Source organism: Lissotriton helveticus, chromosome 5_1, assembly GCF_964261635.1.
Source record: "Lissotriton helveticus chromosome 5_1, aLisHel1.1, whole genome shotgun sequence".
Taxonomy (NCBI): Eukaryota; Metazoa; Chordata; class Amphibia; order Caudata; family Salamandridae; genus Lissotriton; species Lissotriton helveticus.
In genome coordinates this window covers 1,568,799,411-1,568,824,196 of record NC_136065.1, presented here as the reverse complement: position 1 = coordinate 1,568,824,196, position 24,786 = coordinate 1,568,799,411, and the positions used below count along the sequence as shown (strand labels likewise).

Sequence of the window (24,786 nt, the reverse complement as noted above, 5' to 3'; positions counted from 1 at the left end):
GCTCGAAACATGTTGAACATACACTGAACTCCTGCACATTACAGTTAGGTTTCTCAGTGTAACATCCCCTTTTAGATATACCAACCTAGGAGCGATAATAAAGTATTTAAGCCCACTAGCAGGGTATTTTTAAATCACTTTCACCCACTCCACCACACTGTGCACCACACAGTCTTCCATTTAAAGTGCTCCAACGTATTTCCGCAAGTCGCAGCACGCCCCAGTTCGTAGAGAACTGGGATGGCCCCAATGATGAAGCATGTCACCGTGGGGAAACCCTGGTGAGTGAGGGGACTTAAGAAAGAAATGTTTCTTTCTTTAAGGTTTTTCCTGATCACACTGATTAGGAGCCACTCCCTTTTGACTAGGTCCCTAAATCCGTGACCTCTGGTTTTCTTTGTATGTATACTTAAGGAGGGCGGACCTAGCCATTTACCCTCTACCTCCCTCACCCTTGTGTACTGAGCCAATAAGCGCACTCTACTAATGTCCAAACTAGGGAGGATAAAGGTGAAGGGACTGGGTGGGCCAAAACAACTGAAAGAAGACCCATCAGCCTATTCACAGTAGACGACTACGTATCAGCTGCATCGTTCCTCCTTGGTCCGCAACAAAGCCGTAGACAGGAGACAGCAGGCCCGAAGTGCATTTGGCATAGGTTTTTAAGAAAAATGGTGGTGCAGCGGGGAAAGGAATAGGTGCCAAGATGCAGCATTCCCGAGATAGAAAATGTTTTATAGGGATACACCGTCCCCCGAGTCCATGAAGCGCAACCTTGCTAAAAACAAAATATACTATATGACATAGGGATTGTATGTATAAATCACGCATGCTTTATTAGTGGCAGCGTTTCCTTTCTATTTTTTTCACTATCTTTATTTCATTATTTAGGTTTAATAGGAGTGCAAACACAGGGCTGGCCCCTGTGTGCTCCTGATGAAGAGCTAGGGGTAGGCTCGAAACATGTTGAACATACACTGAACTCCTGCACATTACAGTTAGGTTTCTCAGTCTAACATCCCCTTTTAGATATACCAATCTAGGAGCGATAAAAAAGTATTTTACCCCACTAGCAGGGTATTTTTTAATCACTTTCACCCACTCCACCACACTGTGCACCACACAGTCTTCCATTTAAAGTGCTCCTACATATTTCCGCAAGTCGCAGCACGCCCCAGTTCGTAGAGAACTGGGATGGCCCCAATGATGAAGCATGTCACCGTGGGGAAACCCTGGTGAGTGAGGGGACTCAAGAAAGAAATGTTTCTTTCTTTAAGGTTTTTCCTGATCACACTGATTAGGAGCCACTCCCTTTTGACTAGGTCCCTAAATCCATGAACTCGGGTTTTCTTTGTATGTATACTTAAGGAGGGCGGACCTAGCCATTTACCCTCTACCTCCCTCACCCTTGTGTACTGAGCCAATAAGCACACTCTACTAATGTCCAAACTAGGGAGGATAAAGGTGAAGGGACTGGGTGGGTCAAAACAACTGAAAGCAGACCCATCAGCGTATTCGCAGTAGACGACTACATATCAGCTGCATCGTTCCATCTTGGTCCACAACGAAGCCGTAGACAGGAGACAGCAGGGGCCGTAGACAGGAGACAGCAGGCGCCGCAGTGCGTTTGGCATAGGTTTTTAAGAAATATAAGTATATATATATATATATATATATATATATATATATATATATATATATATATATATATATATAGAGAGAGAGAGAGAGAGAGAGAGAGAGAGAGAGAGAGAGAGAGAGAGAGAGAGAGATACAAGCACACGCACACACGTTGTGTTACATTATTTAAATATGCACGTTTAATTGTTAACATTATTTATCAAATAATCCTATTTTTGGTCCCAAATAAAGTGACTCTGAGTTGCTCCCATTCAGTTCTTCAAACACCTCTATTTATTGATCATGACTATCTCAAAATTGCTGAATGGGTCATCGATGCCCGGTTGCGTTAATTCCATACAACAGTTTCTGAGATACTCATGATAGAATACTTTCTTACTGGATAGCTCTACCTGACATATACTTCAGACCGCAAGGTGGCAGCAGTGATGAAAATACCAAAATTGCAGTGTGTCATCGAATCTTTGACATTCAATACAAGTAATTACATACAGAATGTGTTCATGAACCCACAGACTGCTCCAAGGTTCATGCAGCCGGGGAAAGATGTGCATTTATTGTAGAAAAGTTTAACAAACCAGCGCAGGGTAGAGAGGGGTGTCGAAAGGCTTCCCCGTGCTTCAGGGGTCTTGATGTTATTCTGTCCAATTGCATCGATGTTTAGCGGGTGGCAGCGAAAAGGCAGGCAGATTTTAGGGGCTAATTCGACAGCGAGTTAGCACTGTGCGTCTCCAAGTTCACCTGAGATGGCCAGTGCCTTGTCTGCACCAGAAATCTTCAGAGGAGAGATCTGAGCTCTTAAATATGCCTGATGCAGAGGGAAGGGGTGTTAGGATATAAATATTTTAAAACTCGGCGGTGTGAATATAGTTGACCAGGAACAGTAAAGTTGTGGTCGTTATGTAAAGACTACAAGGGTATAAATACAGCAGAGAGGGGGAGACACTGTAAAGTCCTTAACTTAGGCAGCCGAGCAGAGCAAGCAGAAGATACCACAAAAGAAACGTAAATACCTCCAACAAGGTCGAGAATCGCGTCTTGTCTTCGGGAGGGCTTCCCCGTGACCCCGGGAACTCCCAGTCGACATCCAGGCCATCGAAGCCATGCTGGCGCAGGAAGGCCACCGCGGAGCTGATGAAGGTGCGGCGGGTGGCAGGTGACGAAACCATGCTGGTAAACCTGGGTGAAAAGGAAAGCGTGGGACAGGTAAATGCCGGGGCATGGTTTACGCCTGACATGCTGGGCTTCTTGTTTGTGTGACTTTACATCTTGTACATTTGCAGTTTTTTCTGTTTGTATCTTTTATGTAACGCATGTAATCTTTAGTCCTTATGTTTTGCAAGTGGTTCTTATGTAAAGCGCTCTGACACCTTCGGGTAAAGTTCGTGCTATATAAAATCGCATTAAATAAAATTAAAATAAAATAAAAGGTGGAATGTTGGCGAATTAGGACATTTCCCGGATGGCTGGTGTCTCTGGAAGGCCGGTAAGGCTGCGGCAGACTGAGTCACCTGTCCTGCTTGAGTCGACCATGTGACTGAGTTTGTCCCAGCCCTGTCAGTCTGTGCAGTGACACCGACATGTCAGGAGCCCTCCCCAGTTCTCTACATTCCATAAGCCCCAGTGTTGTTTCTGCATCTCAACAGGACCTCATTCTATTGTTAAAAAGCAAGGTCATCCTTTCACCATGCAGGCCAAAAGTAACCGTAAATGATTCACAGCCTGATTCATCAAGGGGCCGTTTTGCGAGCCCCTAATAGCGAATCATAGCGATTCGCTATTGAGGACTCGCAAAACGGTATTCATGTAGGAATTGCTAAATAAATAGCGATTCCTACATGTTCTCTATTTGCGAGTAGCAATTTGCTACTCGCAAAAAAAGGAATACCTCCCCATTCATTCCTATGGGCCAAAAGGCCCATAGGAATGAATGGGGAGTATCCCTTATTTGCGAGTAGCAATTTGCTACTCGCAAATCAGATAGCGATTTTAAGGGTGCCAGGGGTGTCCAAAGGACACCCTGTAGCACCCCTAAAATGCACATTTGAACAGGTGTTGCGCACACACATGTCCAAAGGACATGTGTGTGTGTAACATGCAAAAGAAAAAAATGCACTAAAGTGCTTTTTACACTATTTACGCAATTTACCACCAAGTCAGACCTGGTGGTAAATTGAGACCAAATATTGCAATTTCGCTATTTCTATTTGGTTGATGAATTGCATTTAAGGAATCTCTATTAGAGATTCCTCAAATCCAATTCCTCGCAAATATGCGATTTCGGTAATAGAGATTTTTGCATTTGGGATGATGAATCCCAAATGCAAAAATCGCACTCGCAAAGGGCCAGATTCTCAGAATCTGTCCCTTTGCGAGCGCAAATCAGCTTGATGAATCAGGCTGTCAGTTCGATCTATAGAAAGTCTTATTTTAAGTAGCCCTTCAGTCTCTCTTCAGTCTTGCAGTTCAATGCATTAACACTCATACATCCCAAATGGATTTCTCTCGCTGGAAATATGCATTCTTTACAGTACATAGAGAGTTTTAGTTTCCTGTGTGTTTATTGAAATGACCTTTCACAGATTGCCAAAGAAGACATCCAAAAAGACGTGCTCAGTTCTCCCACACCCGAGAACCCACTGGTGTAAAGATTATCAGCCTGATTCATGAAGCTAAATTGCACTTGCAAAGGGCAGCAAGATTCTCAGAATCTTGCCTTTTGCGAGTGCAATTTTTGCATTTGGAATTCATCATCCCAAATGCAAAATTTGCTATTAAAGAATTCGCACATTTGCGAAGAATTGCATTTAAGGAATCCCTATTTGAGATTCCTTAAATGCTATTCATGAATCATTTTAAAATTGCAAAATTGCAATTTTGGGCCGCTATTTACCGAGAGGTCAGACCTCGTGGTAAATAGCAAAAAATTAGAAAAATGCATTTAAATGCATTTTTCTAAGTTGCATGTTACACGCCCACATGTCCTTTGGACATGTGTGTGCGCAACACCAATGTAGATTACATTTCAGGGGTGCTACAGGGTGTCCTTTGGACACCCCTGCACCCTTGAAATCGCATCCTTATTTGCCATTAGCTAATTGCTAATCGCAAATAAGGAATAACTCCCCATGCATTCCTATGGGCCTGTAGGCCCATAGGAATGCATGGGGAGTTATTCCTTATTTGCGATTAGCAATTTGCTAATCGCAAATAAGGAACATGTAGGAATCGCAATATTTTTTGCAATTCCTACATGAATCCCGTTTTGCAAGTCCTTAATAGCGATTCCTTATGAATCGCTATTAGGGCCTCGCAAAACGGGAGAATGATGAATCAGGCTGTTAGCCCTTAGTGACTGCCCTCACACACGCCCTGACTGCGGAGTAAAAAGATGCCACACCCTTAGTGACAGTGGGCTTTCGGTGCAGAGCATGGCCGCAGTCCTCAGCATCCTAATTTCTAGAGGTCAGTGGCAGGGCCATTACGCTATGAATGCAGCATCTGCCTTCAAACCGCACAGCTGCCGGACAGGCCCCTCGGCCATTTCAAGTGGTCTCATGTTAGGCATCCCCATCCTCTCTTGAGGCAGGCCAAAATCTCCAGGCCAATGCTCAGCACCTCTTCCCCACACTACAGTGTACTTGCCCTTTGGCTGTGCTGAGTAGATTCTGAGTGTAGCAGGACCAGGACTTCTGTCAGGAGCTTCACTTCGGGTTCCAGCTGCCATAGTGACTTCCGCAATGTAATTAATATAGCAATGGTAAGGTAATATTTGATTTTACCAGTGATGCCAGCCATAATGTAATTTGGCATGAAATCGGTGACATCATTTTTATGGTCAACAGAAATTAATTGGGGTTCTAATAATTGTGCATCTCACCCAAGCTGGTAAATGTTTGTATTTTAGGGTTTTTGGATGTTAACCGTACAAGTCATTACATTGTTTTAGGGGAATTTCAATCTTTTTCACAGCAGATGTTATATTCTGCTTTGAGTGAACAACCATAATATCTTTTAGCAAAGTTGTGTCAGTGTAAGTTTTAGTTTTTGGTAATGCTATACTTTGCCCCCTGGCCAAAGTAAGAAATTACAGTGCAGTGTCATGCACATTGGATCCTGGGCACTGGGTGTGGCCTTTGGACATAGCCTGCACCCACACCCACACCCTGTGCCCCAAGAACCCATTACACACAGACTTTGGAAAAGTGGCACGCTTCTGAACGCACTTCATGAAATGTTTTTGAGCCCTTCTTGCTTTTAGAGCTATGTCAAAAAAATCTCCCTAAACGCTATTGGCAATCCAAAATATGTATTTTTATACACTAACCATTGCAACCTTCACCATGATATATATATATATATTATCAGTCAGGAGAATACGCCAGTTTTTTCTAAGCATTTTTTTCAGATAGTTAGCCTCAGAAGAATAAGGCGTAATCATCCGAAATTTCCCTTCCTTGTTGATATCCTCCTTCTTGCTAGGTTTATCTACCAAGAGAGTCTCCCTCAGGATCATTCTGACCTTGTTTAGTGTCTTGTTCAGTATATATATATATATATATATATATATATATATATATATATATATATATATATATATATATATATATATATATATATATATATATATATATATATATATATATATATATATACACCCCCGCCACACACACACACACATATATACTCTCTCGTCACCACTCTGTAGCCATGCTCAAGATGCATTTTCCATTGAAAAGGCATTTCTTTTATTTTACTACAACTTTGACCCCATCAATGGGTGGGGGGTTAAAAGGCAGTGGTAAACAAGTGTTCATTTGCCAATAAGTGTGCCACTAAGTGATCAACCTGCACACAATTTGGCAAACATTTGAAAACATTAGCTTTCTACTGGTAGCTTTGTTTCACTCCATCGTAGGGAGCCAAGTTCAATGCTGGGTCAATTTTTTATTATAGGCTTATAACTTTGTTTGCATTGTTTAATAAATCTGCATGAATTGTGGCACTTAGTAAGTTACTCCAAAATGTGTGGGAGTGAAGGGGTCAAAAATATTTTTGTCATGCTAATAACTTTGGCACCGATTGATGGATCTGCGGAGACTTAACGCATCTCATGTCTTCTTGGTATTTTTAGGTTTATGCAGCCTAGATCGGTGTGGGGGATGCTAATAACATTGACGCCATGTGACAAATAAGCACAACAGTTGGTGGAAGCTTGTAAATAATGTTCTTCCTCTGATATGTCAAGTTTGTGCCAATCCACCAAGAGGGGCAAAGATCAAGGAGGACAATACCATTTTCATTTATTTCGAATTTTAGTGCTGCTTGATTACTCTGCATAAAATGTGGCAGGCAGTGAGTGTATTACACCAAGTGCAGGTCTATCCAGTTTAATCTAGATCCAAGTATAGGAGTAAAAGTGGAGTAAAAGTATTTATAAATATTTTTACTTTCTTAACCCTAGCATGACATTTGGCAGAAACCTGGCATGTTTAACCTACTCTCTTCGTTTTCTGAATGTCATATAGATCACATAGTAATAGTACTTCTCAGTGATTTGCACTATTCTCAGTATGCAATACAGAGATTGTAGCCATTTATACAGGAAATATGATTGCATCTTCAAGTTAGAGATACAAAACAGCAGAGTGTAATTTGGTCTCACCTTTCACTCCCAAAGTTCCATCCACCGATACTCAGCATGGTCTTCAGGCCAGGATTCCTGAAAAGCACAATCAATTAACCTTCAGGACAAAGTTAATTGAAGCAAAGCTACAAATATGCTAGAACATACAGTGTGACTGCTGTCTTAACGGGAGAACCCAGTGCCTGGGACTAACCAAGGGGTGCTTGTAGCAAGCACTAACTCATTCACCCACTCCATCCAATCCCTGATCAGTTTAATCTCTGATCAGATGGGCAGTTCAGTAGGTAGTCAGAGGTGTATTCTCATTTTATAATCAGGGTTCTGGCAGCTCCTGTTCACTTCCTGTGCTTTTAGGACAGGACATGGTCAGCATCGCTTTGTGGAGTGGGTCTAGATTCTGGAAGTGAGGTTATTAGTTTTCTCTGCACACGTCACAGCTCAAACCAAGACCTTTAGAAGTTAACACCTAAAAATATACTAGCATACAGATGGACAGCAGCCTACTGATGTTCTCTCTTCTTTCTTCATAGTTTGGAGTGAGGTTACTACAATAATCTGGTAGGGCTCGTTTCTAGCATTAGCAATGCACAGAAACAATCCTAGAAATTCGATAACCTAGAGCATCCCAATGTGTTGTTATGGAATGGTGAGGGGCATAGAATGTCAGTGTAGAAGGCTGTCTTGGTGGTGGAGGATTCCAGTCCATCCAGTTGGGAGTCAATGAGCAGGAAGAGTGTAAGCCACAGAGTATTGTATTTCATGTAAGAATACATTTAAGAAGCACCTCTTCGACACAGGAGAAATTGGTGATGAGGATACCTACAGCACACCGCACCTAGCCAGCTACTTGGGGCCCGATTCACAGAACTAACTTAAGACAAAATCCTAAACTTACTACCATTTTGGTATTCACAGAAGGCACTTACTCATTTTGGTATTCACAGAAGGCACTTACTCATTTTGGTATTCACAGAAGTCACTTACTCATCATCAATGACTAAATGCCTTCTGTGAATACCAAAATGAGTAAGTGCTTTCTATGAATACCTAAATGAGTAAGTTACTCAAAATGAGTGAGTTACTCATTTTGGTATTCACAGAAGGCACTTACTCATCAATGAGTAAGTGCCTTCTGTGAATACCAAAATGAGTAAGTGCCTTCGGTGAATACCAAAATGGTAGTAAGTTTAGGATTTTGTCTTAAGTTAGTTCTGTGAATCGGGCCCTTGGAACCCACCCATTGGCAATGAAGACACTTAGGGGTCTATTACCACCGTAACGGTCAACGGGACCGACCTCAAGAGGTGTGGCGGTCCCGCTGTGCCTATCAGGATGTATATTTAACATTGTGGTAGTGCTGTATTCAGCACCCGCCACAATGTTAAACAGGCATGTTGTGCATTTGCATGCACAAAGTGACAGGCACTGCCCGGTGCCTGCCACGTTGTGCATACAAATGCAGGGGGGTACCATAGTGCCCATGTGCCCCCCCAACACCCTGGGGGCCTGCAACAGGCCCCCACATGCAGACACTGCATGCCTTTCCATGGCAGCAACGCCGCCATGTAAAGGCACATCGCTGCCTGTATTATAATACTAGCAGCCCGCCCCAGCGTTGCCTGGGGCAGAAAGGGGCTGGGGGCAGTACACACGCTCCCGCCCCGACCCCCTCCCGTCCTGAATCCCTCCCGCCCCCACTCCTCCCGCCTGCCCCTTCAACACTTACTGAAAATAATAATGAAAGCGATCCTTGAAGTTATCTAGCCAGCATGGTCTACAATCCTTTCTTTTTTTAAAGTTATACGTGTTTTGGGCAAAGATGAGGACGTAGTTGATGTTAGGTTTGTTCTTAAGAACAGCTGAATAGTGACTTGGTGTTCTGATAAAAGATGTGTTGCGGACCCACTTGCTCAAAGTACCGATTAATTACTGTGAATCTGTACTTTGGAGCCATCACTTTACTCTGGTATTGCTGCCCTCTCTCTGACATATTGAATCTCTGGGTCCAGACCAGAGCTACGCTCCCCTCCCGCCCCGTCTCCCTCCCGCCCCGACTCCCTCCCGCCCCGACTCCCTCCCGCTCCGACTCCCTCCCGCCGACTCCCTCCCACCCTGATTTCAAGGTTTACTTTACCTGAGCTGCCGCTCCGCTCCTCTTCACCATGACGCGCCCGCGCTCCTCACTTAACCGCAGCTCCATGTCCGCCGCTCCAACACGTCATCATCACGCACGTCGTCGCGTCGCGGTCATCACGCACGTCGCGTCACGGCCAGCGCTAGGACCCGGCCGGCGCTACTTTTAGGGGACTACTTTGTTTACTAACTTAATTTTTTTATTTACTTTTAAAAAAAAATTTATATAGCCTATGTCCATCTACACACCCTGACATTTTCATAGATGTATCGGGTGTGTAGATTGGCGCTGTTGTTCCCGAGTTTACCTGGCCAAAAGGTGCAAGTTCTCTCTTTATAATAGTAGTATAGATAGATGAAGGTGTCTTTCAGACACGGCCACCATATTATACCCCTTTTCCGCCAGGTCGACTAGTCGACTGCCTGAAAAGCGGCGGACGGTCTTCCCGTCTGCCGCGGTACCCCCGCTATCATAATATGTCGGGGGTAAATGGCATGCAGGTGGTGTGTTATGGCGGGCGGATTGCAACCGCCGTTTGGGCGGTTTGATCCGCCCGCCATATTAATAGACCCCTCACAATCCAGCGGCCAAACCTAAGAAGGCATCTTCAATTACTTCTACGAGCGACAGCAGTGTTACATAGAATCATTTTGGGGTAAATAGCCTACACAGCACTGGAGGAAAGAATGTTTCCTTTGGGGCAAGCCTCATGTGCTGCAACAGCTATTCAGGTGGTTGCATGTCACGAGGTCCATGGGAGTACAGGGTCCAGTGCAGTCATGGCTGAATCAGGCACGCAAGTATTGTGATGGCTCACATTCAGCATGCACCCTGGGTCCTGTGCAGTTTAGGCGGGACAAGGCACAGCAGCACTGTGACTGTACGCATTCAGGACATGTCCCGCTGCCCACTGGTGTAACGAAAAGTGAGGGGGCCTCCCTCCACGGTATTAAGAGGGGCCCCCTCCGGGCTCAATCAGGAGCTGTCTGGCCACAGTGCAGTGCCGAGGGGGCCCCTTGGAGCTAGATGCCCCCCGCGCATGGGGCTGCATGGGCCTGTGTTACGCCCCTGCCGCTGCCAGCATTTTCCAAGTCAGAGTGGACAGTGCTAGAGGGGCACGTGACAATTTTTTGCCTATCATCAGAGAGGTTCATCGCGCATCATTGTAGGTGCGCATAGTGAAACCAGGAAGTCAAGGGATGAACTGTAAACGCAAGCAACCGCCAGGCATATTTTTGTCACTTCCTGCTTTAAATCTCGGTTTTGAAGTGTAGCGGAAATGTATTCTCCTCATCTGCCCACCTACTGATTACTCTCATTCCACTCAGTTTTGTGGTGCATTGTGGGTAGTCTATCTGGACTCGTTTTCTGCGGCAGAAGATAGCTTTTTAGCTTTGGTCAAAAAAAGCTGGATCGTCATTGGTTGTATTCACTCTGTGGTCATTACTTGTCTCTCTGCATTATTCTACAGGTTGGGATTGGAGGAATGGTGCTGAACTCCTCTGATTGAATGCTGCAAAGGAACAACTTTTATAGCTTGCTCGAGGAGACTGTGTGCTCCTTGTACTTTACACAGTATCATTATTGGACGCTGCACATGGCAAAGAGACAGATTTTACAGCTTGCTTGAGTACATCTCGTGCTTCTAGTACATTAAAAATTCAATATGTAAACTGCACATTTACCAAGAGTCTTTCTGCCTGAACCAGGAACATCCAGACTTAAATGGAATCAAAGTTTCAAAACTTTTGAAAGCCATTCTATACAACTGTTTATGGTCAGAAGGTCAAAGAAATTTTCATCGTAAGCCTAAACTGAGACCACCCTCCTCTACAGAATAGGATGTTTACCCAGAAACTGTAAAAAGACTGGAAAACCATTTTAAAGATGATTTGAGGCTAATTGTAGAGAGACTTACATTTTTTACATGCAAGCAACATCAACAAGAGTCATTAGACTCATTTTCTTAGCAGAATTGAGAGTGTTAGCATCAACGTGTGAGTTTGAAGGCCCATTGGACAAGTATTTGAGAGACCAGTTGGTGGTCAATTGTTTTGATACTCGCATACAAGAAGCAATTCTATGCTATAGGAATCTGTCTATGGAAGAAAAGTTTGAGACTGCAAGGGGAATTGAAAGATCTGTATTGGCCTCTAGAGAATTAGAAAGAGACAAACAAGATACTTTTGAAGTGATGGGGGTGATATGGCCTGCCTCTAGATTCTCGGTTAACACTGATATGAAAAGAGCGGATAGGATTTCTAATGCCAATTTAAATACATGTTTTAGATGTGGTTATAAAAGTCATGTAGCAAATTTTAAGAACTGTCCAGCTTTGGGGACAACATGCACTGAAAGTGAAAAAAACAGGCACTTTGCAAGAGTGTGCAGGAACTCTCAGAAGGGAGTATTTACTGTGGGAACATACTGATTCCCTCCCCTTAAGTGGTCAGGATAGCACCAGTCCAGTTCCAGTTTTGTGGGTGCAGATAGCAAATACAGTTGAAGGTCATGAGAAGAAAGGGGATCCCAAGTGTGAAGTGCTCATTGGGTAAGTACCACTGGTGGTGATGATGGACTCGGGATCACCGATCACCATCATATTTGATAAATTATTTGAATAGGAGTAGATACAGGTGACCTTGAACACCCTAGACATTCATACAGTTGGATTTGGTGCTAGAGAAAGTGAAAGGGTGGGGTACTTTAGGGAAAATATCAGATTCAAAGACAGAGAAAAACATACTAAAGTATATGTGGCCAAGAAGGGCTATCATATATTAGGGTGGTTATATCAGGGTTTATATAGGATGGTGCTTAGACCAGGAACTAAGTGCCCTATTTCCTTGGAATGTCCAGTCTGTATGGTGAGTCAAACAGAAACACGTTGTCCCTAAGTGAAGTATTAAATAAGCACAAGGCATTGTTTGATGAGAAATTAGAATTCGAACATTGTATTATTTCAAAGCCTGGTGCTGTGCCTGAAGTGCACAAAGTGAGGCGCAGACTCTTAAATATAAGGGGAAGGTTGGAAGAGCACTTGAAGAAACCTTGTGCAGACAGTCATATGGCCGATAGATTCTTCCCAGTGGCTCTTTCCAATTGTAGTGGATATGAAAAGATCAGCAAAGTAATGACTTTGCGTAGACTTCAGGTCTTTAAATGTTTCCCCCTTCCTAAGATACAGGAGATGTTGGCTTAATTGGTTGGAGCCAGGATCTTCTCTACACTAGACCTAAGAGCAGCATATCACCAGGTGGAGCTGTCTCAAGATTCTTGTTCACTCAAACTTGTAATACTCCATTTGGGGCCTTCAGGTTCCTGCGTATGCCCTTCAACTCACCCCAGTCTCATCAATATTCCAGACATTGATGTACCAATTTTTGGGGTAGTCTGGACAGCATATTAGCTTATCAGGATGACATTTTGGTTTTTACAGACACTGTTCAATCTCACCTAAAGTGTTAGGAGTGCTATACAGTTATGGTCTTAATGTGAAACCAGATAAATGTAACTTCATGGTTGACAATGTACAGTTCTCAGGACATAATTTGTCAGCAGCAGGGATTTCTCCAGAACTAAATCTCTTAAAAGCCATCAGGGATAGCCTATCATCTGTGATAAAGATCAATTGAGGTCTTCCTTGGGATTGTGTGAGTGTTATTTGAGATTTGTGCAGAATTTTGCCTTGCAAACAGAACCTCTAAGAAAATTATTGAGATTGGGTCAAAATTTGAGAGGGAACAAGAGCAATCTGCTGCGTTTAAGCTATTGAAAGATATGATTATTTTGGTTCCTGCTCTTCAGTTGTATAGCGACAATGTTCACTCAGTATTCACTGTTGTTGCTGGTGGTTTGGTTCTGGGGGTGGTGTTAAGCCAGATGGTGGAGGGGAAGAAGAACACAATTGCTTTTGCCTCTAGGAGATTTTCATCGGTGGTGAAGGATTACCCACAATAAAAAAAGAAGGCATGACAATGTGTTTGGGCTGCTCAACACTTTGCCGCTTACTTCTACTGGTTACTGATCACAAGCCATTGGAGTCTCTGCTAAATGACAAAGGGTTGGGGAATGTAAGTTCCACGTTGGTCAGATTACTGTCTAAAATGTACAAATACAATTTTAAAGTTAAGCACATACCTGGAGAGAAAGATTGCAGGGCATATTTCTTATCAAGGTGCTCGACAGATTTCAACAGGGTAGAACATTCTGACTCAGAGGAAGAATTGGTGGTGGGTTTGGTGGATGGTGTGACAGTCATTGTAAGGAGTATTACTCTACAAGAGTGGGAGTTGAGTATTGATAAGGATGAGTGGCTAAGAAAAGGCTCAGTCCCAAGTGAAATGAAGGATTTTAGCAAAGTTAGAGATGAGTTGAGTGTGGATGGGATTGGGTCTTGTGGGGAAAATAGCTCATTCCTCCAGGACAACTGAGAACCAAACGTGTTGGGTTGACTTTTCAGGTTCATACAGGAAAAAGGAAGAGGTTAATGCTTTACTGTTAGTGGCCAGGTATGGAGGCGTATGTGGAGGTTTTGTTTAGCAGGAGTTTGGATTGCTCTACGGTAGACAAGTTGTTGTGTACACACAATAATTAATCCTGGGAGAAGTTGGGAATGGACTTTATTGGTCCTATGAATGTATCGGGTGAAAACTTGAGATTTGCTCTGGTTGTGGTGAATTACCACTCTAAGTGGGTTGCATAACATTTTTTAAGAGAACCAAAAACAAGCTGCGTCATCTATTTAAAAAATACAAAAAAACAATTCCACTGTGAACGAGTCCCCTGAGCGCTGGTCACAGATAATAGGGTGCAGTTTAAGTCCAGTCAAATGCAAAATGTTTTGGAGGGCCAAAGAATCAAACTTCTGACTACAGCTTTGTATAGTCCCTAGGGTAATGGAATGGTAGAGAGAGTCAACCACATGTTAAATGATACTATACAGTTGGCACTTTCCTGTGTATTGAACATGGAAGCGACAGTCGCAAAAAGAATTTGGAGTTATTATAATACTTCGCACTCTAACGGGATTACCTCCTTCTGGGTTGCTGCAAAGGAGAGGTTCTTTCGATAGGTTGTCTCCTCAGTAGGTGGTTGCAAGAACAGTGTCAGTGAGTCGAGGTTGGCTGAAACTGGAGGATGTAAAGGCCAAGGTGGAAGAGCAACATATAAAGAGAAGGATTAGCTAGGACAATTTTAAGAATGTCAAGGGAGGGGGCTTTCAGGATGAGGATTCAGTAACAGTTAAGAAACCGTAAGGTGTTAAGAAGGACAGGTCAAAGTATTTTCCAAGAACCACAGTAGTGAAGGCTCAACACATTCAGTTAAGGTTGAGGATGGGAAGATGTGAAAAAAACAGAAATGCTACCAAATCAAGGGGTGAAGGTGTGCCGAACAGGACATGAGGTGCTGGTTGTTGGAATTATGTTGCATCTCTTGGTACATTTAGGGAGGCAATTCAGTCCACTGCATGAGCTGAAACAGAAGCATCTAGCAGCTCTGGTGAGTCTCAAAGAAGTGGGCAGTTATTGTGTTAGGTTCCCCGCTGACAAATCAAGGAAGGAAGTTGTTAAGCCAGAGTACTTGGAGGATTATATATTAGGATAGTCCTTTATATCGGCACTTTACTGCTGTTGGTCTGTAGTGGGTACTATGTGTGATGTCTTGATGTTACTGTTTCTAGCTCACATGTGCACTGCATTGACTGTTTTATTTTTTTATAGCAAAATATATATATATAAGCGACTGGAAGCTGCAGTATACATGGGGACCAAGGGCAGATGCCGTAATTTCATCAGATCCTTGAGCTGCCCTACTCACCTGGAGCCTGCACCGATCCGATGATTTTTCCCACTCCCCCACGCCACCAACCCAACCAACGCCGATACAGTGCCTGCTGGGACTTGAAGTTCAACACACCTCACACAAACTTCCATTGGTGTGCCGACAGCAGTTGGGGAGGAGACTGTTGCGCAGAAAGGTATTTGACACAGGAGGAGCGTAAGAGGGAGGTACTCTTTACAGCAATGGGCGCTGAGGAAGGCTCTGATGCCGAAATGCATCCGCCGCCACTGAGACCTGTGAAATAAAGCTGAGCCCTGCTCTGAACTCCCCGTGTGGCCACTGATCTTTTTTCGAAAGGATATCTCCGTCATATGTTCTGCGCTTGCCTGAAGCACAGCACAGTAGGCCCTGCAGCACGAAGAGACCCGGGATATTACAGGCACCCTGTTGCTCGCAGAATTTTCAACGACTGAGGAATCAGTAATCCCGGAGTCCGCCAGATGCAATGCGATGAAACGTGAGTGGGCTGAGATATTTTATCTCGAGGGGGCAACTAGTCTCGCATTTGACTGCCCCCACTCTCTTGCCAACCCAAAGCGACTGGAAGCTCAGTATACATGGGGACCAAGGGCGGACGCCGTAATTTCATCAGATCATTGAGCTGCCCTACTCACCTGGAGCCTGCACCGATCTGATGATTTTTCCCACTCCCACTCCCCCACGCCACCAACCCAACCAACGCCGATACAGTGCCTGCTGGGACTTGAAGTTCAACACACCTCACACGAACTTCCATTGGTGTGCCGACAGCAGTTGGGGGAGGAGACTGTGGTGCGGGAAGGTATTTGACACAGGAGGAGCGTAAGAGGGAGGTACTCTTTACAGCGATGGGCGCTGAGGAAGGCTCTAATGCGAAATGCATCCGCCGCCGCTGGAACCTGTGAAATAAAGCTGTGCCCTGCTCTGAACTCCCCGTGTGGCCACTGATCTTTTTTCGAAAGGATATCTCTGTCATATATTCTGCGCTTACCTGAAGCACAGCACAGTAGGCCCTGCCGCACGAAGAGACCCGGGATATTACAGGCACCCTGTTGCTCGCGCCATTTTCAATGACTGAGGAATCAGTAATCCCGGAGTCCGCCAGAAGCAATGGGATGAAACGTGAGTGGACTGAGATATTTTATCTCGAGGGGGCGACTAGTCTCGCATTTGACTGCCCCCACTCTCTTGCCAACCCAAAGCGACTGGAAGCTGCAGTATACATGGGGACCAAGGGCGGACGCCGTAATTTCATCAGATCCTTGAGCTGCCCTACTCACCTGGAGCCTGCACCGATCCGATGATTTTTCCCACTCCCCCACGTCACTATCCCAACCAACGCCCATACAGTGCCTGCTGGGACTTGAAGTTCAACACACCTCACACGAACTTCCATTGGTGTGCCGACAGCAGTTGGGGGAGGAGACTGTGGTGCGGGAAGGTATTTGACACAGGAGGAGCGTAAGAGGGAGGTACTCTTTACAGCGATGGGCGATGAGGAAGGCTCTAATGCCGAAATGCATCCGCCGCCGCTGGGACCTGTGAAATAAAGCTGTGCCCTGCTCTGAACTCCCCGTGTGGCCACTGATCTTTTTTCGAAAGGATATCTCCATCATATATTGTGCGCTTGCCTGAAGCACAGCACAGTAGGCCCTGCAGCACGAAATTACCAGGGATATTACAGGCACCCTGCTGCTCGCAGCATTTTCAAAGACTGAGGAATCAGTAATCCCGGAGTCCGCCAGAAGCAATGGGATGAAACGTGAGTGGACTGAGATATTTTATCTCGAGGGGGCGACTAGTCTCGCATTTGACTGCCCCCACTCTCTTGCCAACCCAAAGCGACTGGTAGCTGCAGTATACATGGGGACCAAGGGCGGACGCCGTAATTTCATCAGATCCTTGAGCTGCCCTACTCACCTGGAGCCTGCACCGATCCGATGATTTTTCCCACTCCCCCACACCACCAACCCAACCAACGCCGATACAGTGCCTGCTGGGACTTGAAGTTCAACACACCTCACACAAACTTCCATTGGTGTGCCGACAGCAGTTGGGGAGGAGACTGTTGCGCAGAAAGGTATTTGACACAGGAGGAGCGTAAGAGGGAGGTACTCTTTACAGCAATGGGCGCTGAGGAAGGCTCTGATGCCGAAATGCATCCGCCGCCACTGAGACCTGTGAAATAAAGCTGAGCCCTGCTCTGAACTCCCCGTGTGGCCACTGATCTTTTTTCAAAAGGATATCTCCGTCATATGTTCTGCGCTTGCCTGAAGCACAGCACAGTAGGCCCTGCAGCACGAAGAGACCCGGGATATTACAGGCACCCTGTTGCTCGCAGAATTTTCAACGACTGAGGAATCAGTAATCCCGGAGTCCGCCAGAAGCAATGGGATGAAATGTGAGTGGACTGAGATATTTTATCTCGAGGGGGCGACTAGTCTCGCATTTGACTGCCCCCACTCTCTTGCCAACCCAAAGCGACTGGAAGCTGCAGTATACATGGGGACCAAGGGTGGATGCCGTAATTTCATCAGATCATTGAGCTGCCCTACTCACCTGGAGCCTGCACCGATCTGATGATTTTTCCTACTCCCACTCCCCCACGCCACCAACCCAACCAATGCCGATACAGTGCCGGCTGGGACTTGAAGTTCAACACACCTCACACGAACTTCCATTGGTGTGCCGACAGCAGTTGGGGGAGGAGACTGTGGTGCGGGAAGGTATTTGACACAGGAGGAGCGTAAGAGGGAGGTACTCTTTACAGCGATGGGCGCTGAGGAAGGCTCTAATGCGAAATGCATCCGCCGCCGCTGGGACCTGTGAAATAAAGCTGTGCCCTGCTCTGAACTCCCCGTGTGGCCACTGATCTTTTTTCGAAAGGATATCTCTGTCATATATTCTGCGCTTACCTGAAGCACAGCACAGTAGGCCCTGCAGCACGAAGAGACCCGGGATATTACAGGCACCCTGCTGCTCACGCCATTTTCAAAGACCGAGGAATCAGTAATCCCGGAGTCCGCCAGAAGCAATGGGATGAAACGTGAGTGGACTGAGATATTTTATCTCGAGGGGGCGACTAGTCTCGCATTTGACTGCCCCCACTCTCTTGCCAACCCAAAGCGACTGGAAGCTGCAGTATACATGGGGACCAAGGGCGGACGCCGTAATTTCATCAGATCCTTGAGCTGCCCTACTCACCTGGAGCCTGCACCGATCCGATGATTTTTCCCACTCCCCCACGTCACCAACCCAACCAACGCCCATACAGTGCCTGCTGGGACTTGAAGTTCAACACACCTCAAACGAACTTCCATTGGTGTGCCGACAGCAGTTGGGGGAGGAGACTGTGGTGCGGGAAGGTATTTGACACAGGAGGAGCGTAAGAGGGAGGTACTCTTTACAGCGATGGGCGATGAGGAAGGCTCTAATGCCGAAATGCATCCGCCGCCGCTGGGACCTGTGAAATAAAGCTGTGCCCTGCTCTGAACTCCCCGTGTGGCCACTGATCTTTTTTCGAAAGGATATCTCCATCATATATTGTGCGCTTGCCTGAAGCACAGCACAGTAGGCCCTGCAGCACGAAGAGACCAGGGATATTACAGGCACCCTGCTGCTCGCAGCATTTTCAAAGACTGAGGAATCAGTAATCCCGGAGTCCGCCAGAAGCAATGGGATGAAACGTGAGTGGACTGAGATATTTTATCTCGAGGGGGCGACTAGTCTCGCATTTGACTGCCCCCACTCTCTTGCCAACCCAAAGCGACTGGAAGCTGCAGTATACATGGGGACCAAGGGCGGACGCCGTAATTTCATCAGATCCTTGAGCTGCCCTACTCACCTGGAGCCTGCACCGATCCGATGATTTTTCCCACTCCCCCACGTCACCAACCCAACCAACGCCCATACAGTGCCTGCTGGGACTTGAAGTTCAACACACCTCACACGAACTTCCATTGGTGTGCCGACAGCAGTTGGGGGAGGAGACTGTGGTGCGGGAAGGTATTTGACACAGGAGGAGCGTAAGAGGGAGGTACTCTTTACAGCGATGGGCGATGAGGAAGGCTCTAATGCCGAAATGCATCCGCCGCCGCTGGGACCTGTGAAATAAAGCTGTGTCCTGCTCTGAACTCCCCGTGTGGCCACTGATCTTTTTTCAAAAGGATATCTCCATCATATATTGTGCGCTTGCCTGAAGCACAGCACAGTAGGCCCTGCAGCACGAAGAGACCAGGGATATTACAGGCACCCTGCTGCTCGCAGCATTTTCAAAGACTGAGGAACCAGTAATCCCGGAGTCCGCCAGAAGCAATGGGATGAAACGTGAGTGGACTGAGATATTTTATCTCGAGGGGGCGACTAGTCTCGCATTTGACTGCCCCCACTCTCTTGCCAACCCAAAGCGACTGGTAGCTGCAGTATACATGGGGACCAAGGGCGGACGCCGTAATTTCATCAGATCCTTGAGCTGCCCTACTCACCTGGAGCCTGCACCGATCCGATGATTTTTCCCACTCCCCCACACCACCAACCCAACCAACGCCGATACAGTGCCTGCTGGGACTTGAAGTTCAACACACCTCACATGAACTTCCATTGGTGTGCCAACAGCAGTTGGGGGAGGAGACTGTCGCGCGGGAAGGTATTTGACACAGGAGGAGCGTAAGAGGGAGGTACTCTTTACAGCAATGGGCGCTGAGGAAGGCTCTGATGCCGAAATGCATCCGCCGCCGCTGAGACCTGTGAAATAAAGCTGAGCCCTGCTCTGAACTCCCCGTGTGGCCACTGATCTTTTTTCGAAAGGATATCTCCTTCATATGTTCTGCGCTTGCCTGAAGCACAGCACAGTAGGCCCTGCAGCACGAAGAGACCCTGGATATTACAGGCACCCTGTTGCTCGCAGAATTTTCAACGACTGAGGAATCGGTAATCCCGGAGTCCGCCAGAAGCAATGGGATGAAACGTGAGTGGACTGAGATATTTTATCTCGAGGGGGCGACTAGTCTCGCATTTGACTGCCCCCACTCTCTTGCCAACCCAAAGCGACTGGAAGCTGCAGTATACATGGGGACCAAGGGCGGACGCCGTACTTTCATCAGATCATTGAGCTGCCCTACTCACCTGGAGCCTGCACCAATCTGATGATTTTTCCCACTCCCACTCCCCCACGCCACCAACCCAACCAACGCCGATACAGTGCCGGCTGGGACTTGAAGTTCAACACACCTCACACGAACTTCCATTGGTGTGCCGACAGCAGTTGGGGGAGGAGACTGTGGTGCGGGAAGGTATTTGACACAGGAGGAGCGTAAGAGGGAGGTACTCTTTACAGCGATGGGCGCTGAGGAATGCTCTAATGCGAAATGCATCCGCCGCCGCTGGGACCTGTGAAATAAAGCTGTGCCCTGCTCTGAACTCCCCGTGTGGCCACTGATCTTTTTTCGAAAGGATATCTCTGTCATATATTCTGCGCTTACCTGAAGCACAGCACAGTAGGCCCTGCAGCACGAAGAGACCCGGGATATTACAGGCACCCTGCTGCTCACGCCATTTTCAAAGACTGAGGAATCAGTAATCCCGGAGACCGCCAGAAGCAATGGGATGAAACGTGAGTGGACTGAGATATTTTATCTCGAGGGGGCGACTAGTCTCGCATTTGACTGCCCCCACTCTCTTGCCAACCCAAAGCGACTGGAAGCTGCAGTATACATGGGGAGCAAGGGCGGACGCCGTAATTTCATCAGATCCTTGAGCTGCCCTACTCACCTGGAGCCTGCGCCGATCCGATGATTTTTCCCACTCCCCCACGTCACCAACCCAACCGACGCCCATACAGTGCCTGCTGGGACTTGAAGTTCAACACACCTCACACGAACTTCCATTGGTGTGCCGACAGCAGTTGGGGGAGAAGACTGTGGTGCGGGAAGGTATTTGACACAGGAGGAGCGTAAGAGGGAGGTACTCTTTACAGCGATGGGCGCTGTGGAAGGCTCTAATGCCGAAATGCATCCGCCGCCGCTGGGACCTGTGAAATAAAGCTGTGCCCTGCTCTGAACTCCCCGTGTGGCCACTGATCTTTTTTCGAAAGGATATCTCCATCATATATTGTGCGCTTGCCTGAAGTACAGCACAGTAGGCCCTGCAGCACGAAGAGACCAGGGATATTACAGGCACCCTGCTGCTCGCAGCATTTCCAAAGACTGAGGAATCAGTAATCCCGGAGTCCGCCAGAAGCAATGGGATGAAATTTTAGTGGACTGAGATATTTTATCTCGAGGGGGCGACTAGTATCGCATTTGACTGCCCCCACTCTCTTGCCAACCCAAAGCGACTGGTAGCTGCAGTATACATGGGGACCAAGGGCGGACGCCGTAATTTCATCAGATCCTTGAGCTGCCCTACTCACCTGGAGCCTGCACCGATCCGATGATTTTTCCCACTCCCCCACGCCACCAACCCAACCAACGCCGATACAGTGCCTGCTGGGACTTGAAGTTCAACACACCTCACACGAACTTCCATTGGTGTGCCGACAGCAGTTGGGGGAGGAGACTGTGGTGCGGGAAGGTATTTGACACAGGAGGAGTGTAAGAGTGAAGTACTCTGTACAGCGATGGGCGCTGAGGAAGGCTCTAATGCCGAAATGCATCCGCCGCCGCTGGGACCTGTGAAATAAAGCTGTGCCCTGCTCTGAACTCCCCGTGTGGCCACTGATCTTTTTTCGAAAGGATATCTCCGTCATATATTCTGCGCTTGCCTGAAGCACAGCACAGTAGGCCCTGCAGCACGAAGAGACCCGGTATATTACAGGCACCCTGCTGCTTGCAGCATTTTCAAAGACTGAGGAATCAGTAATCTCGGAGTCCGCCAGAAGCAATGGGATGAAACGTGAGTGGACTGAGATATTTTATCTCGAGGGGGCGACTAGTCTCGCATTTGACTGCTCCCACTCTCTTGCAAACCCAAAGCGACTGGAAGCTGCAGTATACATGGGGACCAAGGGAGGACACCGTAATTTCATCAGATCCTTGAGCTGCCCTACTCACCAGGAGCCTGCACCGATCCAATGATTTTTCCCACTCCCCCACGCCACCAACCCAACCAACGCCCATACAGTGTCTAATGTCGAAATGCATCCGCCACCGCTAGGACCTGTGAAATAAAGCTGTGCCCTGCTCTGAACTCCCCGTGTGGCCACTGATCTTTTTTCGAAAGGATATCTCCATCATATATATGACCAAGGCCTCTGTGCAGGCCGAAACGTTATGCTGACGAAGGTACTAATAAAATAAGAAGCTCACCTGATTTTGGGTCTCGTGTTCTTTGCTACTGTGGCGTCCAGGAGATTGTGGACCTGTCCTTTGGTTTTGAACTTTTGGAACGTATATATATATATATATATATGTATATATATATATATATATATATATATATATATATATATATATATATATATATATATATATATATATAATAGTTATATATATATATATATATACATACATACATACATACATACATACATATATATATATATATATATATATATTGTTTTTATTTGTTTTGTGTTAGTTCTGCACTTACTTGTTTTTCAATGTAGCTTTGTTATTGTTAATTTGTTTGTGTATTATAAGAAGGGAGGTGTGTCATGTGTTGGTATTCAATGGTGAGAGGCCTAGGATGCGGATGTAGGATGCTGGCTGGATGGTGCTGGAGGATTCCAGTCCAGGCAGTTTGGAGGTGATACGCAAGCAGAGTGAGATGCAGGTGTGTTACACTTTATGTCAGAATACATTTAAGAAGAGCCAGTCAAGTCTCTGCTTCCCTTATAGACAACACTTCACAGTGATGCTCACATCCCTAGGCATCTGGTATCTTAGGCGTCCTGCCAGCCAATCCGCGGTCAGTCATGGAGACCAAACCAGACCACCTCCTGGTTAAAAGTCATGGTCAGGTAGAGCATATTATTCATAGGAATGCCAGCTGGGCCAGAGCTCAATCACCACCCAGGCAGAGATAGTTCAAGCCAAGATAGGGGATAAGTTCTCATGGGGATTGACCCCTTAGGCAAACCTGCACCAAAGAAATTCCCAAACAATATTTAAGAGAGCTAGGTTCTAAATAGGACATCATTTACCAACAGCTCGGATTCACTATCTACCAGACGAGCCTTCCAGGTAAAGCGAGAGACAGCAAAAGATGCTTGACAAAGTGAAGAGTATAACAGAGTTGAGTGCTAGGCATATCAAGCCAAGCCAATGAATGGTAGGGTTGATGTGCTGCTTCAATGGCAGAGAGAAAGGACAGATGAGATGGAATGACTGAGGGTGACGGAAACGAGAGAAGGGATGTGTTGCCTGGGCTACAGAGGAAAACCTATGTAAGATTGCTGCTATGTGGACCACCGAGTTAGTTAAAGAGGGGACATGATTCCTGGCCACAGAGAGTGGCAACTTGGAAGGAAGATGCTGTATGGGGGTTTGCAGTGAGAGGGAGATGTGCTTACAGAGAGCAGAAGAGAGAGAGAGAGGGGGAGAGAGAGAGAGAGAGAGAGAGAGAGAGAAAGGACTTCAATTCGTCCTTGTTGGAAGGAGAGTTAGCATTTCTAATTGCATTCATCAAATTCATCTTTGGCTTAATACCATTAGCAGAAATTGTATGCCCAAAATAGTCTGAGGAATTAACACCAAATTTGAACTTTGAGAGTTCAGCAGTAAACCCTCTCTCTCTTAATTTCTTGAAAACTGAACGAACTCTGTCATCATGTACACGTTTAGTCTCACCCATAATAAGAATATCATCCTGGGAATGAGTGAGAAGGCACAGAAAGTGAGGAAACCTGGAAGGAAAACGAAGTGCTGCATGACGGCACTGGAGAAAGGAGCTATAGCAAATGTCGAAAGAGAGAGAGAGAGATAGAATGAGATAGGAGGGCTTCTTGAAGTGAGAAATATTTATTAAGACGTGACAAGGATTCTTGCCTGATGAGATATGCCAACCCAGCACGAGGCCCAATACTTTAGACTGAGTGAAGGTTAAATGGGTCACTGCATATAACTTTACTGTCCCCTCGATCTACGACTTGCCCCTTCGTGACCCCCAATGCCCCCTGCCACCCACCATAACTTACTTGCTTTTCAGCCCGTTGAATTCCTGGTAGAGCGTATCGTCGTTCCACTCCACGGTGCTGATCTGGTTCCCCGTCGTCATCCCGGCGAATGCGTACATCAGATGCGTGCACAGCGACGGGTCGATATTCGCAGGCAGAAACTTCGCCCCATCTTGGCGGTACTGGGCCCAGTTGCTGAAGTAGCACACCAGTTTGGCAGCAGAGCCTGTGAGAGCGGGTTAAAGTGGTCAGTGACAAAGGGGAGGCTTGAAACGGGTAGAGCCTTGAAGCAACTTCAGTAGGCGCCTGGGTGCAGCTACACAGTGTGGGAACAACAAGGGGGTTTACTGGGAGCGCCTGACTGACCGTGAGAGAGGTGTTTCAATGTAGATTTGTGACAGACAGAGCCAAGAGCAATGGCTATAACCC

At 46.4% G+C, this 24,786-nt stretch overlaps 1 protein-coding gene across 1 annotated transcript in view; it reads right to left on the bottom strand.

Moving 5' to 3' along the window:
• LOC144755588 (chitotriosidase-1-like) overlaps positions 1 to 24,786 on the bottom strand; it is an 82,079-nt gene that overhangs the window by 17,816 nt on the left and 39,477 nt on the right. The window contains exons 3-5 of the mRNA XM_078644696.1: positions 24,379 to 24,583; positions 7,307 to 7,363; positions 2,655 to 2,820 (exon numbers count right to left, since the gene is read on the bottom strand). Coding sequence (XP_078500822.1) covers positions 2,655 to 2,820; positions 7,307 to 7,363; positions 24,379 to 24,583 — 428 coding nt within the window. The remainder of the gene's footprint in view (positions 1 to 2,654; positions 2,821 to 7,306; positions 7,364 to 24,378; positions 24,584 to 24,786) is intronic.